At 46.2% G+C, this 19941-nt stretch overlaps 1 protein-coding gene across 3 annotated transcripts in view; it reads right to left on the reverse strand.

Moving 5' to 3' along the window:
• Positions 1–337: 337 nt before the first annotated feature.
• The window catches only part of LOC105489645 (lipase C, hepatic type), a 175983-nt gene continuing 156379 nt past the window's right edge, over positions 338–19941 (reverse strand). For all 3 annotated transcript variants that reach the window (XM_071066784.1, XM_011754654.3, XM_011754656.2), the window contains 3 exons: positions 8489–8606; positions 5732–5950; positions 338–496 (listed from right to left, as the gene is read on the reverse strand). In XM_071066784.1, the coding sequence (XP_070922885.1) occupies positions 385–496; positions 5732–5950; positions 8489–8606 (449 nt within the window). In that variant the 3' untranslated portion in view covers positions 338–384. The remainder of the gene's footprint in view (positions 497–5731; positions 5951–8488; positions 8607–19941) is intronic.

The raw sequence follows: 19941 nt of genomic DNA on the forward strand, positions 1-19941 counted from the left end.
CTAATAAAAAGGATCTTTCTAGCATGGTTCAAAAACTGGTCAGAATAAACTAGCAAGGACATGAGGGAAACTTGACTTAATTATAAAAGACATTGTAAATTAGAACAACAGATCTAAACCGGCTCTTGCATTTGTACTTATTTGCATATATTAACATTTAACCAGAGATAAAATTGGGAAATTTTTGGTTGTACTAATACTGGAAAATAGTTATATCATTTTGAAAAGCTCAGTTTACGAGAGTGAAACATTACCCCCCTTAAATATAAATTTTATTCAAGCTTTATGTGAGATTCTTTATGTAATTTTGGCTTCTAAATAAGGCAACCATTCCAGATAAGGAGTAAGATTCATTTATTCTTTCCACTGGGTCTTCAATAAATCTCATCTGATCTTTTGCTTTGATGTTTTAGACTTTATTTCACATTTCACGAAGATTTTTTCCTGGGTTGGGCGAAGTTGTAGATCATCTGTGTTTTCTGAACAAAATGTCATTCTGAATAGAAAACAGAAAGCAAACACAGCATTAAGTTTTAGGTGGAGCTTATTGAAGTGTTTCATCCTTTATCAAATTCCACTCAATTTGTGTAAAGCATGTGATGTCTTTTTAAAAATGAGATTCTTGGCCGGGCGCGGTGGCTCAAGCCTGTAATCCCAGCACTTTGGGAGGCCGAGACGGGCGGATCACGAGGTCAGGAGATCGAGACCATCCTGGCTAACACCGTGAAATCCCATCTCTACTAAAAAATACAAAAAACTAGCCGGGCGAGGTGGCGGGCGCCTGTAGTCCCAGCTACTCGGGAGGCTGAGGCAGGAGAATGGTCTAAACCCGGGAGGCGGAGCTTGCAGTGAGCTGAGATCCGGCCACTGTACCCCAGCCTGGGCGACAGAGCAAGACTCTGTCTCAAAAAAAAAAAAAAAAAAAAAAAAAAATGAGATTCTTATGTTCGCAAATATTTTTGTAACTTCAGAGAAAAACAAAACCCAAGTCAGTGACAGCAATCAGAATAAGACTTCCTGGGGTTCTACCCTGGGGTGATTTCAGTTCTGTAAGAAGGAAAGTCCTGGGGCAGCCCTCCTTTGTTCTCTGGTATGACAGCTCACCAAAGATTTGAGGGTGACTATTGTTTCCTTGACCATATTTGCCTTGACTTCAGGACAAACATTTCTAGTTCCTCAACCCTTCCTCCTAAGGCCGGCCTACCTCCCCAGCCTTCCCTCTGTGGGCAAGCTCCAGTTTGTCAGTGCTGTTCTTAAAGGTCCATGGCATGAGGTCACTGTCATCGGTTTCTGCCTGGCTCAGCCCTGTAAGCCCTGCCCCTTCCTCTTATTGGAGCTGACATTGTCCACTAAAGAGGACACCACCATGTGTTTTGGAAACAACAACTAGACTGCTTCGGCCATTGGCCTGGCCCGAGATACCATTTTGTGTTACTAATTCCAATTGCATCTGTTAAATATATATCTATAGGTATATCTGTAGAAAAATTCTAGTTTATTATTTCTTTTTTCTTTGAATTGCATCTAAGGTCAAGTCTTTACTAAACTGAACTTTTAAAATTTAAAAATACTATGAGTAATTTGTGATTGCATTCTTGAAAATTCAAATGGTAAAGGAATAAATGAAGCCAAATAGTAAAGAACCTCTTTGCCACCGGCCTTCACTAACATCACTCCCCTCTCTACATTTATGGTTTGGTTTATGCATTTCCAGACTTGTTCCTATGCATTTACACATATACTGAGTGGGATCATATTGTATATGTTTTCCTGCAATTTTTCCTTGGTACCAGAAAATGGCACTCAGAAACCTGCTCATATTAGTATGTAGAAGTCTATTTCACTATTTTTCATCTGTTGCATGACATTCCATTTTAAGGATGTACCACAATGCATTTTCCTACTGTTAGACATTAAGATTTTCTCAAGAATTTACTGTTTACTTATTATGTATACTATTTATTTAATAGTACTGCAACAGACATTCTGTACATATGTATTCATATATAGCCTTTGTGCATATTTTGATTATGTGCACAAATACTCCAGAAAGACCATAAGATACCTAGAAATAAAATTCTGGCTCAAAGTAGTATGCATATTTAAAATTGTGACAATGTACATTTCGTGAGACCAAGGACTCTGTCTGTTCACTATTTTTTTTTTTTTTTTGAGACGGACTCTTGCTCTGTCACCAGGCTGGAGTGCAGTGGCGTGATCTCAGCTCACCGCAGTCTCCGCCTCCCGGGTTCAAGCGATTCCTCTGCCTCAGCCTTCCAAGTAGCTGGGATTATAGGCATGTGCCACCACGCCCGGCTAATTTTTTGTATTTTAGTAAATGGGGTTTCACCATGTTGGCCAAGATGGTCTCGATCTCCTGACCTCGTGATCCATCTGCCTTGGGCTCCCAAAGGGCTGGGATTACAGGCGTGAGCCACCGCGCCCGGCCTGTCTGTTCACTATTATACATCTGGTGTCCACAACAGTGTCTGGCATAAGGTAGGTACTCACTAAACGTTAGTTGTTGAATGAAATTCCCCTACAAAATGCCTGTAATTTACACTCTCACTATTAGTGTATGAGAATGCCCGTTTCTCCACATCTTTACTAACTCTGGATGTTGTCTATTTTTGAATTCCTGCCAAACTAATGAGTAACCAGTGATAATTTCATTGATTTTTATTTTGCATTTATGTGAGTACTGTGGAAATTAAATGTCTTCTCATTAGTTTTAGCCAGTTATTATACTTGGTCTTGCTGTACGGCCAATAGTCTCTTCTTCCTCTTCACCATCTCCACAACCCTACTCATCCCTGGCTTTGTGCCTTTGGGGGAAGAAAACCCCCTTCCACTGAATTTCTTCCATGGAGGCACAGAGCAAGTTACCTAACCCACTCCTTTTCCCCCTTGCACTTAGCAGCGATATTAAGAGTGTAGAGTCTCATCTTTCCATCCCGATTCTGGGATTTGGGTCTGCAAAAGTCACTAAAAAATTGGTAGTTGTTATTAGTGTCATGAAATGTATATTATGATTCTCATTTATCACTAAACAACTGAGTCTTGAAGAGTGAAGTTATTGCTTGAGGCTACACAGATTGTGAGCGGTGAAGTTAAAATGTGAGTTTAGGACTGGCTGACACTGGAGTCCATCTGATCCTGCCAGCCATATTGCTTTGCCGGCTGCCTGTCTCCCTGGGAACACCTCTTGGCCTCCTCAAAGCGTGCTGCAGCACAGCCCCAAGTGTACCGGTCTGAACTTTCTTCTTACGCTTCCTGGGTTGTGTAATGCTGGACTCTCACTATTCAAAGTGTGGTCCGTGGACCCGCAGCAACAGCATCGCCTGGTCGCTTGTTAGAAATGCAGAACATCAGGTTCACCCCAGACTCACTAAAGCAGAACCTGCATTTTAACAGGATTCCCAGATGCTTTGTACGCTCGTGAAAGTTGGAGAAGCCCTAGGGTGGACCACACTGTTAGTAAAATTAATTCATCTTATTTTCCCGGTTAGGTCCTGGAGTTTATTTCTACCAAGAGCCACAACTCAGATTTTTTTTTTATGTGTGTTCTCCAATAGTACCTGGTACTGTGTAGACACAGAGGAGGCACTCACTCAATATTTACAACCTAAAAAAAATTATAGCTCCCATAACTGCCATGCCCTGATGCTTTTTTAGCAGTAACTCCTACAGCCCTAAGGATGGGTTTGATACATATATATGTTAATGTCCAGCACTGCAACTCTGCTAGATTAGACTGAGAAAATTCAGATTAATGGAACCAAAACTAATGGAAGAAAGAACTGTTGGAAACAGCACACCCTCAACAAATGGGTAATAAATCGAACAAATCCCAGTCAAATCTGGACTGGGACAATTTTGAGCACTGTCCCCAAGCTGTGTAACTTCTGTGAGCCTCAGGTTCCTAACCTGCACAGCCAATACTACCCATTTCAGGGTCACAGCGAAGATCACATGAGATGAATGCCATGGAGCACCTGGTTCAATGCCCACCATGTGTGGGAGCCCCGGAAGCGCCAGGCCCCTCCCTCTCCTCGTTTCTTCTTCCGTACCACATGGGTGTGCCCCAGTGGAGAGGGTAGTGTTGTCCTTTGGACAACCTTTCAGGTCGAGCCACATGGGATTGTCAGGGTGAGCAGCCACCAAAACTGAGGAATTACTCTCCAGCTAAGAGCACGTGGGCAGGGTCGGAGCTCAGAAGCAGCACTGCTCCAATGGGCCACAGAGTCATGTGAGAAGAGTTCAGTGCAGAAGAGGAACGAGCAGTTTAATCTTCCCAGATTGATCATATTGGGAGATCTGTTGGCAGACGGCAGAGTATGCTCTTAGAAACTGCCAGGATTTTGCACCCTAGGGAGATAAAATCTCAGAGTGTGGTTGTGTAAGGGACTCGGGGGCAGACATCTGCCACAGGCTGGCTCCTGGCACTGAAACCCAGGGGGTGAGGGAAGAGGGTAGTTCAGAGGTTAGAAGCCTGCTGTTTTCCGCCTCTATGAAGACAAGCCAAAGAGAAACATGGCCTTTGCGACAAGGAAGGTGGGAGAGGAGAGACTGTGTCCTGAATAGAGAAGGGCGGAGAGAGGAGAGGGCCCAGGGACGCCTGGAATTCTGCCATGGAGAACCACGGATGACAGAAAAGCACAGTCGCTATGGCAGGATGTGCTGGTGGGCAGCCCTTTCCTCTGCTGTGAGGACTTCAGGAGCGCTGGAGGGTCCTTCCTTTTCTTTTGTTTTTTGAGATGGAGTCTCTCTCTGTGCAGTGCTGCGATCTCGGCTCACTGCAACCGCCACCTCCTGGGTTCAACCAATTCTCCTGCCTCAGTCCCCTGAGTAGCTGGGACTACCAGCGTGTGCCACCATGCCCAGCTAATTTTTGCATTTTTATAGAGACAGGGTTTCACCATGTTGGCCAGGCTGGTCTTGAACTCCTGACCTCAGGTGATCCACCCACCTAGGCCTCCCAAAGTGCTGGGATTACAGGTGTGAGCCACCACGCCCAGCCCCATCCTTCCTTTTCTTTGCTCCCCACCCCAACTCCTCCATATCCCTGGAGACTTTGGGGCCACGGGAGATGTTAAATCAAACACAACAGCATTTCTTAAGGGTGACCCATTGTTCCACATTGGAATTTCTTAGGGCTGTTATTCAACAACAGGCATCCTAGACCCCTTCCCAAGCCCACCACGAATCTGCAGATAGGTCCAGGAATTCTGCAAGTGTGTTTGGCTTCCCAGTGATTCTTTGGCATCTGACATTTGAAAGATACCACCACAGAGAGGGAGATACACTGAGATTTTTGAGATTGTGAGCTGTTAAAAGCGTTTCTTTGGGCAAACAACAAAAAAGAGATGTTGCATCTAGCACAGCACCTTGGAGCGGCAGCGCTGACATCACCTGGTGATTCACCTGCCCTGAAGCTTGAGAAGCCTCGGGCTGGTGTGGCGGTTCTCAGGCTCCAGGGGCAGGCAGCGTTAGCCACGGGCAGTGGGGAGACGCTGGTGTGGGATTCAAAGACCTGGGTGCGAATCCTTGTCCTGGCACCTACGGCTGTGTAAAGTTGGGATAGTCACTTCACCTTTCTGAGCTTCTATACTCCATCGCTAGGGCCTAATAATACTCACTGCACATGATGAACGTGAGTATTAAATTGTGAAACTGCCTGGCACAAGCGGGTGCTTCATAGACGTTAGCAGGAGATTGAATCAGCGGTCACCTTTGCTGGGTTTCTCCCGCTTTGACTCTGATCGTCTTCAGAACGAGGCCTGGGTGGCGGGGCCCTGTGCTCCATGGGATGATGGTCTGGACTGTGTTCCAGACATTGGCCCACACTGTACTGCTTTCCCACTTGAACTTGATCATGATCAGCTCACCGATATCCACATCCAGCGTGATAAGAAAGGAATATGTTTTATTGCTAGCAATTCCTTTGCCCCTTGAACACACAAAGAAAATCAGACACAATCAGTTTAGTTGTAACAGCAAAGTGACGGTCACACACATTCAGGATGTGTTATGTTTCCCTGAATGACTTGGGATTTTTGCTGCATTTCCCAAACTAGCGTTCAACAGACTATTGATAGAGCTAGCAGTAGGTGTGCCAGGATAAAAAAGAGATTTCCAGATAATAAAATTGGGAAAACTATACTATTTTCTGTGTTAACACATCAAAAGGGCTCTGAGAAGTCCCGCTATAACAAACCTAGTTAACTTTCTCTAGCTTAGCTTTTAGGAAGAAGCTGCCTTGGAGACAGAGGGGCTTTGGCAATGGCGTCCGGACAGTTCAGCTTTCTGTAGGTTTAACATAGTATGCCTACACCATGCACTCTCTCCCACATAATGCTCCTCCCCCCATATAAATAGAAACCTCTATTAAAACAGTGAGGCATAACAGTAGTAGAAAAACTCCACATAAAAAGGATGCACCGATTTAGAGCAAGATTTAAATGCAGACTCTGAGGTATCGTTATCAGCTTTAGTCACTAATCTCCAAGACATTAAAATATCCCAACGTTGACAGAATAGCGAGATGCCCTTTCTGCTCTTGAGAACTATCCCCTGGGAGAGATTTTTGGCTGTGCAGAGGCAGCGCTGGATTTAGGGCGAGGCAGATGGATGGAGGGGTCCCTTGTGTGGCTTGGCATAGCTCTTCCTGAGTGTGCTGTTAAGAATTGTTTAGGAATCCCCTTGCCCTGCCAGGTTGTGAGCATCCAGAGGCTAGGGTCCTCTGTATCCTTAGGTAGGTGTTGGACAGAGCACCAACAAATGCTCGCTGAATGACTGAATCAGTGTGATGATCAGAGATCCAAAGCTGGGGGCAATTTTCGGGAAGCTCAGGACCATCCCTGGAGTGGGTGAGAGGCTACTGTCACTTCCCAGGGAGAGTCCACACTGAGGGCGGAAAGGCCAGAGAGGCTGGGGAGCCTCAGAGTGAGCAGGTGGGTAACAGGGTGAAGGACAGATGGGGAGGCTGGCAGAGCAGGCTGATTGAAATTGGAAATCTGTGCCAAGTCAAAAGATACCACTTTAATTTCTGGGTTATGAACTCACTGGAAAGGCTCTTGGGACCTTCTTGGGAACACCTGCTCTGCCCCTCACCACTCGCCTCTGTACTGCAGGCCCTGGTGGGGCCATCTCCAGTTTCCCTGTCTGTTCAGTCCACAGTGCATAACATTGAGCAGGTGGTGGGACCTGGAGAGGCTGAGGAGGGACTTGAGGGTCTGGGCTTGGGTGAATGTCCTGTCTGACCAGGATGGCTATGTGGGATGGGCTGTGTTTACTAAAGGGGTTGTTTCTGAAGCACCAAATATTTATTTATGTTCACAAAAAGAACCAAACACTAACGGTTGATTTGTGGACCAAGAGTTTTCCGCTTTAGACAAGAGCTAGCTCAGGTAGTACCTGGCACCTACCACAGTGCCCTGCACGGTGATTGGTGCTCAAATGCTCAAGCCTGTGTAAACTAAAAATAAAACTCTAAGCCCCCCAACCATCTGAATGGACCTCTTCTCTCAGCCAAGGGCATTCCAAAGTTAACCTGAAAAACAAGTTCAAGGCCATGGTGGGAAGGGGAGGTGGGACATGCCTCATTGTACTCTCCTCCCTTTGGAATTCAGGCACGACTGACCAGCATTAACATTAAAACTCAGATTTTAAGACTGATGAAGCAGACTTTTTGTAGCAATAAGACACCAAATTCCAGCCAGAGTCTAGTATAGCATCACCTGACAGACAGTAGGCCCTGAAAGAAATTCAATGATTTTACCCTAAAATATATTTCTTTGATGTGTTTTGAAAGGGCCCTGAACAGCTGTCTCTTGGGGGGAAACTCCACATTCTGTAGAGAATTCCCTTCCCTTTCCAGGTCTTTTCACTGATCCAGGAGAGAATTAACTAAGTCTGGCACCTTTTTAAGTCTGATAAGAAACATTTACAATCAATTCTCTCTGAAGCCTGCTACCTGGAGGCTTCACCTGCATAATAAGAACCTTGGTCTCCGCAACCCCTTATCTTAATCCAGACACTCTCTTCTATTGATTCTAGATCTTTAGATAAACTCGTTCAACCAATGCCAATCAGAAAATCTTTGAATGCGCCCGTGACCTGGAAGTTCCCCTGCACCCCCAACCCCAAACCACTTTGAGTTGTCCCGCCTTTCTGGACCAAACCAGTGTACATCTTACAAGTACTGATTGATGTCTTGTATCTTCCTGTAACGTATAAAACCAAGCTGTAGCCTGACCACCTTGGATACAGGTCACCAGCACCTCCTGAGGCTGTGTCATGGGCATGTCTTTAACCTTGGCAAAATAAACTTCTAAATTGATTGAGACGTGTCTCAGATACTTTTTGGTTTACATCTGGAATAAAGTAGTAGTAGCTGGCCTGACTCTTGAAAATTACAGAGTCCATTTATACCCTTGCAAGAAAAATAGGCGCGTCATCACCCTAGGGGGCTACACCTCCTACTCACAGAGTGATGGCAATTTTCTGCATTTTCTCTTTTGTTCCGAGTAGTGACATGGTAAAAGTTGTTTGTATTGGCGTCTCAGTTTGGTTGATGAACTGGATCTTGAACTGGTAATGATAAACTAGAGAGAGGGAGAGAGAAAGAGAGAGAATGTAAGCAGGACTTTTCAATTTAAAAATCTCTTATTTCTTTTTTTTTTTGGGACGGAGTCTCGCTCTGTCGCCTAGGCTGAAGTGCAGTGGCTGGATCTCGGCTCACTGCAAGCTCTGCCTCAGCCTCCCGAGTAGCTGGGACTACAGGCGCCCGCCACCTCGTCCGGCTAGTTTTTTGTACTTTTTAGCAGAGACGGGGTTTCACCATGTTAGCCAGGATGGTCTCGATCTCCTGACCTCGTGATCTGCCTGTCTCGGCCTCCCAAAGTGCTGAGATTACAGGCTTGAGCCACCGCGCCCGGCCAAAAAATCTCTTATTTCTTAAAATTTAAACATGTAGAGGGAAAAGTTTGGATAGGTATCAAAATGTTACCAACATTTTTTTTTTGCTCCTGAATGGTGGTTTATCTTCTTGTTTTTCCTTCTATGTATTTCCTAAATGTCTACACAGGACTTATGTTGTGTTTGTAATGTAATAATGATAAATATTCACCAACAAAAGGTGGCAGAATAGGAGTATAGGATATCTGGCATTCTCATTGATTTCTAGGTGCAAGTTCTGTTGTAATATTTCATGTGTTTGGCGAGGGCCTCCTTCTGTAAATCAAAGAATATATGCCTTTTAGGCATTTGATGAGGCAAGAGGGAACACACTGCCATTTTACACTATTGCTGCTGTCTGGTGGGGTGTGTCTCAGGGTGGGGCAGAGCTCCAGCTAAGAAATATATGCCCTAGTGACCAAATATTTATATTCTGGGACAGTTCCTGGAAACAAGCTCTGTGAGGTTCAATGAGTGTATTTCCTAATAGAAATAACATAACTCTAGTTCCAGAACTTGGGCCTAGAAGCTTTCCGTTTTATCAAATGTCCAGAATGTCCTCCTACTGATGGATTGGTTGGAAGAGGATAATTTATTTTATTCTTCTTTACCGAATACAGTCTACATTTAGTTATCGAAAGCAAATGGCTTACTATTAGACAGGCATTGTTAAACACATTGCATCATTAAATGTTAAATACATTTTTGCATTGTTGAATACATTGCAACATCTCATTTCCTTATCACAACCCTATGATGTAGGCATTGTTATTATCACCCCTGTTTTATAAATAAGAAAACTGGAGCTCAGATAGATGAAAGTGACTTGCTCAATGTCAAATAGCAGCATCTGTGCTCTTAGCCTCCCTTACCCTAGATGGTGTTGGCTTAGCTTGCATGGTGGCACAGCTACGGAGCTGTTTCGAAAATTATCCTACCTCATTCCAAAATGGCTGATTACTGCTTGGACTTCTTTCTCTTGTCTCCCTATTCTCCCCAGTGGATTCCCCAGGGTTGGATACAGGGTCCAGCTTCCAGACCAGGATTGGCTTTTGTTTAGTTTTGAGTTTTCTTTTTTTTTTTGAGACAGGGTCTCTCTCTGTCACTCAGGCTGGGGTGCAGTGCCACCTCGGCTTACTGCAGCCTTGACCTCCTGAGCTCTCTTGTCGCCATATTCTCTAAGTATCTACAGTGTTCTAGCTCCAAGATTGCAAACAGGCTTAATATGGAATGTTAATTCCATTTGATTGATAATAGCTGCCTAGAGCCCTGTGTTGAGATGGATTCTGAGGCCATGTCCAGGCTTGTGGCAAGATGAGTGTCTGGCTTGGGCAAAGGATAAGGGATTTATGGAATGCTTGCTGTGTATTTTCCTTTCCTATTTAGACAGTGGTTAATCCACGAATCCTAACAGTGCCTTGCACACAGTAGGTGCTTAATAAACTTTTGTGGGATGAATGAACTGATGGTTTGCTTGGGGGTGACATATCACAATGCACATTAACATCTAACAACATGGAAATCACCCGTGAGGATTCAAGACCTGAGTTTCAAGCTTCGTCGTAGGAGAATGTTAAAAAATTAGATCATGGTAACTAGCCACTTGACCATCCATTCCTTGTACCCAGCATGTGGAAGTTCATCTCTTCATCGATCAATCTACTAACTCTTAAGTGGTACCATTTCTGCTGGAGGTTGGTAGCTATACAGCAAGCCCAGCAGAGGGTATTGCCAATGCTGTATTGCTAACACATCAGCTCCAGTGTCCTGGTATGCCGGTATTGCTGAGTTTCTAGATTACACAATCCTATCCTTGGCGTAAACTAATCTTCCCATTTGGATTTTGTGTTTAATTTGCTTATGTGAGTGGGGATATCTCTTGGGTTTACCAAAGGGGTTATCTCTGAAGCACCAAATGTTTATTTATGTTCACAACAAGAGGCAAATACTAAGAGTTGATTTGTTGGCCAAGAGCTTTCTGCTTTAGGTAAGAGCTCGCTCAGGTAGTATCTGGTACCTACTACAGTACCCTATGCACCAGTGGTCCCTAGCCTTTTGGGCACCAGGGATGGGTTTCATGGAAGACGGTTTTTCCATGGACTGGTGTAGGGGCAGGGAGGATGGCTTTAGGATGAAACTGTTCCACCTCAGATCATCAGGCATTAGATTCTCATAAGGAGTGCACAACCTAGATCCCTAGCATGTGCAGTTTACAATAGGGTTTGTGCTCCTGTGAGAATCTTATGCCGCCACTGCTCTGACAGGAGGCGGAGCTCAGGTGGTAATGCGTGCTCGCCCGCCACTCACCTCTGGCTGTGAGGCCCGGATCCTAATGGCCCACAGTCTCTGGCCCAGGGGTTGAGGACCCCTGCTGTAACACAATAGATGCTCAAATCCCAAGCCTGGAATAAGGTAATTTGATGCCCTCAAGACAGCAAAACAGGCTGTGGGTGAGAAGTAAGAAAAAAGCTGGCTGGGCGTGGTGCCTCACACCTGTAATCCCAGCACTTTGGGAGGCTGAGGTAGGCCGATCATGAAGTCAAGAGATTGGAACCATCCTGGCCAACTTGGTGAAACCCCATTTCTACTAAAAATACAAAAATTAGCTGGGCGTGGTGGCAGGCACCTGTAGTCACAGCTACTCGGGAGGCTGAGGTAGGAGAATTGCTTGAACCTGGGAGGTGGAGGTTGCAATGAGCCGAGATTGCACCACTGCACTCCAGCCTGGGTGACAGAGCAAGACTCTGTTTCAAAAAAAAAAAAAGAAAAGAACTACAGGCGCAAGTCCTGGGAAAGGTCCCTAAACTCTTGGGTGGCACCACTGGAGAGAGGGAATTAGCCCGTCACCCCAGAAACCTCTGGAGACGTCTTACACTATTTGGGGGTTGTCAAGGAAACTCTGTAACAAGTGAACAGTCTTATAAAGTCAAACTGAGACAAAAAGGACAGTTCTTTCCAAAGACAGTTTCCAAAGAAAGAACTTTCCAAAGTAGGGGAGGGGGTAAGATGTGGGAGGACCGGCCTTGGGTTAACCTCCTTATGAGTAGTCAGGACATCTTCCAGAGAACTCAAGGAACACTCACAGTAACCGATCTTCAATTCAGTTTAATATGATATGTATTAATTGGAAGTTAACTGTGTGTTCAGCCCAGTGTTAAATGCAAGTAAAAGCATATAATGGCAGTATGCATAGTAATAACATTGGCTAATATCTATTTTGGCTTTTGCCAGGTGCCTTGCATCTGTCATCTCACTTAACCCTCAGACAAATGATACTATTATTATCTCATTTTAGAGAAGAGGAGACTGAAGCACAGAGAAGTTAAGTGACTTTTCTGGGATCACACAGCTGGTAAGTCGTATATGGCTGGGGCGTCAACTCTCGCAACCTGACTCCAGAACTTAAACTTCTACATGTTTATACCCAGGACCACTAGCTTTATATACTCTAAGAAAAAAGCTGAATTGTGGAAAGAGATTGAAGTTAAAAAATGTCATAACATTTGTTTAAAAATAAACTAAAAACACCTGAAATATTCAGTAATAGAGGGATGGCTATGAACTAATAACAGCAATTATGATAACTACCATTTAGCTCTTCACCATGTCCCAGACATTGAGCTAATAGTTTCACAAAATTATCTCATTTCTCTTTACAACAACTTTATAAGATGCCTACTTTATCTTCCCTCCCACATCATTTTACAAAGGAAGAAGCTGAAGCTCAGAAAAAGTTAAGTAGCTTGTCGTTGTCACGTGGCTAATAACTGATGAAGCCGCAATTAGAAGTTAGTCTGCTGATTCTCAGTTCATCGTCCCCAACATGTGATTTACTCTTATGAAGCCATTAAAAACTATTTTTGGAATGATTTCAATGCTTATGAAAGAAGTGAAGAAGAAAACAAAAACAAAAAAACACAGGCTATGACATTGTCTAGTGTGAGACCAACTCTGCAAAACAGAATGTGTAGAAGTAGGGGAATTCACAAAAAATATTAACAGTGCTTATCTCTGGAGAGGGCACAGTGGTCATTTTTATTCTCTTCTTTATGTTCTTCTGCAAGTTTCATGTTTTCTGCAGTAAATATGTGTTCTAATTGGAATCCTATTGGAAAAAGAAAGAGCTTTTACAAGTATTGAAAAAGAAGAAAAAGAGCACTAGAAGCTGCAGTCCTTTGTGGCCTCTGCCTTGTCTCATGGGCATCTGTGTCCATGTCTTATCTCCCCAAAGGCAGTCTCAGAACCACACTATTGCTTGGATCTCCACAAGGGCACAGCACACACTAGGCATCCAAGGAGTACTTAACAGGCTCTCTGAGTGAAGAATGACATGGATATACAACTGCATTAAAGACACCAAGAATGAGAAAATAGCTTCCGTTTGTTGAGATCCTACTATGCATCAAGCTGCATACTAAGTGTTTTACATACGTCATTTTTGTCCTCATAACAAGTTAAATAATGATGCCCTGCTGGGTAGTGTCCATCTGCTCCCTCTACCCCCGCTGTCCTCATCCACTCTGCCCTCCACTGCTCAGCTCTGAGCCCCAGGATGGGATCCCTTAGGCTGCATCTGCCGGGCTCCCTCACTGATTGGTTTCTGGTTGGGTGTGACCACTGGAGGGAGAGGCACTAGCAGGAGATCAGGGCGGAGAAGAGCTCTGGAGCCTGACTGTGCAGTCACTGCCCTCCCACGATTGGCAGCAGCCCCTCCTCCATGGCTCCGGTTCTCCCACGGCCAGTCCCTTCCCTGGCTCCATCCATCCTGCTGTTAGAGGCAGGGAGCAGCCTCAGTCCTTGTTGGTTTCCTTAACACTGTCCACCCCTCTGTAAGGAGTCCCACTTGCTTTCTTCAACTGATCTAGGCCAGCGGAGTCCTGTTTTCTGCTGAGACCTAGACTGATGCAGTGTTAATTATCCTGGTGAATATAAATAAGGAAGTGGAGGTTTGGAGACCTATAGTTATCCAGATAGTTCAGTGGAGCACGATTAAAAGCCAGGTCCGTCTAATTCCAAAAGACCCTTTCTATATTGCCTGCTGTTTTGGTTCTGCAAGCTGAGTCTGTCCCTTGAAAGCAAATGGCGAACAGCTCCGGAAGAAAAGTTGTGGTTCAACACCTGCTTCCAATGAAGCCACCGAGACCAAGTGCCTGCCAGCTCTGACCCCTTGACATCCATCCTGGGCTATCGCTGCCGCAGAGGATGCTCTCCTGTCCCCTAAACGTCTGGTTCCCGAGCCGGGGAAAATGTTTCATGCCCTTGTCTTGGCGATACACTTTTTCTTCCCTTTTCCTTAAGTTGTGAGTAGGAGGAGATTGATTTCTGCATTTGAGATGCTATGGTTCCACGATTTTAGGAGAAGGTGCTGTGTAAAACCCAGGAGTCAGCTTTAGAGGATACAAAGTCCCCTTTAGCTTGCACATCCTATGAATGAGAATTGCCTATCTCCGCAACATGTGTCCCCAGAGTAGCACCTCTTCAGGAGGGTGGAACCTGCCAAGGTGTGTGGGCTGTGAGGAGCCAAGCCAGCATGCTTTCTGAGGCTCACGAGGGAACGGGCTGTGGACAGAACCTGCACTGATGGCTGAGGCACCCTTGAGTTTGCAGGAGCACTCCTGAGAAACTCCATGTCTGCACAGGGAATCTTGTGTGACGGCACTTTTTTGGAGATATCTTTAAATGAAATTAACTTTAAATATAAATGAGTCTTTCATGCTGAGAACTAGTTCCTACTGAGAACTAGCTCCTCCTCCTCCTCCTCCTCCTCCTCCTTCTTCCTCCTCCTCTTTTGTAGAGATGAGGTCTCCCTATGCTGCTGAGGCTGGTCTCAAAATCCTAGGCTCACACCATCCTCCTTGGCCTCCCAAAGTGTTGGGATTACAGGTGTGAGCCACCACACCCGGTCCTAATCATTTACTTTTATTTGGATTTTTTTGTAAGTGTTTTTCTTTAAAAATAAAAAAAAAAGAAAGAAAAGAAAAGACAATTTGCCTGTCATTCTACCCTGCCACCCCCAGCACAATGATGCTATTACAAAGATTAAGGAAAAAAGTTGAGTGATTTTGCTCACTTTACCTTATGACATGTTTAATATGGACATTAAAAAATGATTTGGGGAAAATGCTTTTGATCCTGTGACTGCAAAGAGACCAGTACAACATACTCCCAAGTTCTGGCCGCAGAAATTATTTCAGGTCTTAAAGATGAAAGGCATGAAATAGTCCATTGACCTCGAATGTGACCAGGGAAACTCCATCTAGAGCAGAAATCTGAGGCCTCGGGAGAGGATTCCTCACTAGGAAGAATCCTGGATTGTAACCCTGTGTGGACCCTGCTGGTGCCATTTAATAAAGAAAAACTTATATTTCTTTTCACAAGATCAGGTTATTGAATTTATGAAAAGAGAATGTATTTCTCTCTATGTTCTGCCTCCCAGAAACAATGATTCTGAATCATTAGATGTGGGCTCTGGGAGATATTATGACTCTCTTTGCAAACATCAAAGAGGGCTTTCCCCCCCCCGCCCCCGCAGTGTATGGATTTCTCTCGTGGAGATGGTAGGAATGAGACCTCTTGTGTTTTCTCCAAGCTCAGAGGGCTTGTTCCTCGACCCGAAATGCCTCTAACTCAGAGGGAAGCTGAAGGTCACAGGACTGAGGGACCCAGGATGGTGTTGTCCAGGGTGTTGCTGCACAAAGAAGGCAGCCGGTGCCAGCAACGCTGAATGAAAGTGAATTAACTCAGAGCAGGTGCAAGTGAAGAAGAAAAAGGGAAAGCGACTTTGTAAACCTTTGTTTATAATACCTGTATGTGTATGTATTTTCATGGCCACATTTGGGTTTAACAGTACAGTCCCATTTAAGTGATGCCCTGATGTCATGAGACTGGATGCTTGCCCCTTTCTTTTTTAAATTAAACTGAACTTTTTTGAAACAGGATCTCACTCTGTCACCCAGGCTAGAGTGCAGTGGCACCATCATGGCTCACTGTAGCCTTGACCTTCTGGGCTTAAGCAATCCTCCTGCAGTCTCCCAAGTGGCTGGGACTACAGACATGCGCCACTCTATCTAGCTAAGTTTTAATTCTTTTGTAGAGATGGGGTCTTGCTTTGTTGCCCAAGCTCGTCTTGAACGCCTGGGCTCAAGTGATCCTCCCACCTTGGCCTCCCACAGTGTTGGGACTTACAGGCGTGAGCCACCATGCCTGGCCAACGCCTGCCCCTTCTGTGGGGGGTCTGTTGCTGTCTGTGAGTGGTGGAGATTGGGGAGTGTCTGTGTGTGGCCAGGACTGTTGTGCTGACTGGCGTCCTGTTGCCAGCTCTTTGTGCTGTGGGTGGAATAAGGGTCCTCAACGGGTAGACAGAGCCCAGGGGGTTTGAGTCCTCTCTGCCGCCTGCTACCTTGTGATCTTGAGACCACATAGCCTCTCGGGGGCTCGATTTCTTCATCTGTGAATGCGGATTAAAAACTCTCTTGTAGTGTCGCTATAAGAGTGTGATAAGATGGTGATGAAAAAATGCCTGTATTCCAGAAGGTGTTAATTGGGTGTTACCTACTTCCTTCCTTCACACTGAACTGACCAGGGCAGGTTTTCAGACCCACCTGCAGGTCCCAGGCTAGTGGTTCATCCCCATGTCTGTTCTCACCTCTTCCTTGGTGCCCACATAGATTTTGTCATTATGTCAAGGTCACAAAAGTGGTTGGCAGCAAGGCCAAGATTCTTGACACTCCTTATCCCAACCCCAAGCCTGTGCTGTCTACGACACCTGCCCCTCCCCCCCACCCCCCGCTTCTTCTGGAATTCTCCCTGAAGTCAGTGGAAACCTTCCAAAGAAGAAGCTGAGACAAGCCAAAAACAGACTGCCCGAGTCACAGTTTGGCTCGTCATCTCGCCGACCAGCAGGAAAGGGTGCTCTCATGGCTGCCGTGCGCAACAGAAGCAAGTGTCCCTCAGCCCCCACCCAGGGAGTCTTGAGTGCAGGGGGAAAGGGCAGCATGGGGAGGACAGGAGAAGAGGCGAGGAGATACAGAAGAGGGAGTGTGGAAGGAGGGCAGAGAGGAGGAGGCGGGACACACAGCTGGAATGCCGCAGGAGGGAGAGGCACTCAGTGGAGGGGCCTTGGTCCTACGCCCGAGGCCAAGGGCAGTGAAAGGAGCAAAGGCTGGGATTCAGTGCGGTGCTTCCTGCTCACAAATTGTGTGACTTTGCCCTGACCGTGTGTGTGTGTATGTGTGTGTGTGTGTGTCTGTCTGTCTGTCTCGGGGTTGCTGTGAGGCTCCAATGGGAAATGAGCTAATGTGTACAACACATCCAGCCCAGTGCCCGGGCAGAGCGCCCCCCGAGGGCCCCTTCCCTCCTCTCCACCCGGTTACCTCATCTGACTGCTCTGAGGATGAAATGAGACCAGGCGCTGGTGAAACAGGATTTACTCCGTACAGATCCGTTTCCCTCCCCCTCCCTTAAAAACAGGCTCCCAAACTGGTAAAGGTTCCTTGTGAGAGAGTGAGAATGGAAGTGGGCGATAAATTGCCTGGTTTCGCTCAGCGACTGTTTCCCAATTCTCTCTCGCTACTGCTGTACTCTCGCAGTGTTTACCCGAGTTCTGGCGTACGGTTGTAGAAAATAGATCCTTTGATGGTTTTGTCGAAATATCTTGGGAGCCAGAGGAATTCAGGCCAAGTTAGTCATCTTTTGTGAAACTACAATCAGGAGGCGATGTTTATCTTGCCCAACCAGACCCTGCACTAAAATATACAGTACAATTAGATGTTTTTGAAAAATAGGCCTTGTGGTTTCTCTGTAGGCCCAGGTTGGGCAAGTCTGCTCTCTTAAGAGTGTAATATGTATTCATCAAAATGCTGGAGGTGGCTGGTGACATAGGCTTTGGGGGCCCAGGTCGGTTGTGATCATGGTTGTGATGGGCGGGGAGTGGTGTAGCTGCGGTGGCCTAGATTAAATTCTTCGTCCCAGCACCACCAATAGACCCCTCGGCAGCGATGGAAATGTTTTATTTCTGTGCTCTCTGATGCGGTAGCCACGTCTTCGAGCACTTGAAAGGTGGCTTGTGTGACTGACAAACTGAATTTTTGGTTCCATTTAATTTAAAGTAACTTAGATTTGGATTTAAATAGCCACATATGGTTTGTGGCTACCATATTGGACAACATAGCATTATACAGATAGCAGTATCCCATGAGCAGCTGCTTCAAGCAGGCGAGTCTCACATGGGTGCACTTTCCAGCCATGCCCAGGGCGGCTTGATGTGACCACAGAGACGTTACTCTCCACTAGCAAGTGAAACTGGGTTGAGCGGGTGAGGACTTTGCTCACTGGAGGGGCTGAAGCAGAACTGGGGAGAATTTATAGGGGAACAGAAAAGGAGAGGTTGTGGGCTGGGCGCGGTGACTCACACCTGTAATTCCAGCACTTTGGGAGGCCCAGGCGGGTGGATCACCTGAGGTCAGGAGTTAGAGACCAGCCTGGCCAACACGGTGAAACCCTGCCTCTACTAAAAATACAAAAATTAGCTGGGCGTGGTGGTGCACGCCAGTAATCCCAGCTACTTAGGAGGCTGAGGCAGGAGAATCACTTGAACCCTGGAGGTGGAGGTTGCAGTGAGCCAAAATCACGCCACTGCCCTCCAGCCTGGATGACAGAGTGAGACTCGGTCTCAAAAAAAAAAAGTAAGAAAGAAAAGGAGAGGGTGTGGCGCAAGCCACAGTTCATCACTGGAACCTCCATCCGGGCTGGGGCTTTCGGTTCCTGACCAGTTTCAGGCAGTCCTGCCTTTAGCCTCCTCCTCACTGGATGTTCCCAGGAGCAAGATAAGTAGTCGGTAATAAAGAGACACAAATGTGGTCTCCAAGGGGCTCATCTCGGGTTGGTCTCCACTGAGCACCCTGAAGGTAGGACTGTGTTTGAAGAATGCACAGATGGATGAGTACATTGGTTTTGGTAGCTGGTGGGTGAGGTAATCATGCCCTAATGCAATTCTTTGGTCTTCCTTAATAGGAAAGGGATCCTTGTGAGTTCACACCAGCAGGGGATGGTGGTCGGGCACTGGGGCTGTTGGAAAATGGGAGACGCTCAGCCTGGCTGATGCCTACTGCTCTTGTTTCCCCTTCTTCCTTCTTTTGAGGCTTCCCTTCCCCATCTCCAAGCCCCCAGTAGATGTCCTAGGGCTGGACCAAGCCTCTCATTTCAAATGAAGTGCCCAGTTTGGCCCTGAACGATGAAAAATGACCTCTTTTCTTCCCAGCTGATTTCAAGGAGAATGCAATCTCCTCACCCTTCTCTTCCATACCCCCTCTCACCCCCACACGCAGACCAGTGGCAGGTTACAGAGGAGGTAAAAATCACTCCGCTCACTGTTTGGAGGCCCCGGGTCTAAATGCCAGGTCTGCCAAGAGCTTTTTGTCTCTGGACCAGTGATTTTCCCCGTCTAGGCCTTGGTTTCCCCACCTGAAAAACGGCAGGGTTGAACTGCTCCTCATGATGCAAACATTCCATGATTAAAATAGATCCAATGAAATGTGATTATCTAAGAGGCTTAATCACTCCAGGAGGCATTGCCATTTAAAAGAGGAGCTGGTTAACCCAAATGAGTCTCTAATTGTCAGCCTGCAGCGGAGGAGCTCCCCGAAGCAGGAGGACTTCCAAATTCCCTCACCTGCGTGCTGCCATCTCCTCCAGCCCTAAGGGACAGCCAGCGGAGGGACCCTTTGGCCTGAAAGATCCCGCCCTCACACCAACTACTCTTCAGATGCTATGAGCACCCACAAGACATTTCTGTCATTCCTAGACCTGCTTGGCTCACAGGAGGGAAACCTGGCTGGGGAGCAGAAGTTCAGATACACAGAGAAATCCTGTGCCTCAAAACTAAGCTGCCTGGGAGTTTGAACTCACTCCTGAGAGTCAGGCGGCCCTGTTCCAGGTCTCCTTACAGCCACACAGCTGTGGGTGCCCCACGCGACTTTTGCTTTC

The sequence above is a fragment of the Macaca nemestrina genome, chromosome 7, assembly GCF_043159975.1.
Source record: "Macaca nemestrina isolate mMacNem1 chromosome 7, mMacNem.hap1, whole genome shotgun sequence".
In the NCBI taxonomy this organism is placed as follows: domain Eukaryota; kingdom Metazoa; phylum Chordata; class Mammalia; order Primates; family Cercopithecidae; genus Macaca; species Macaca nemestrina.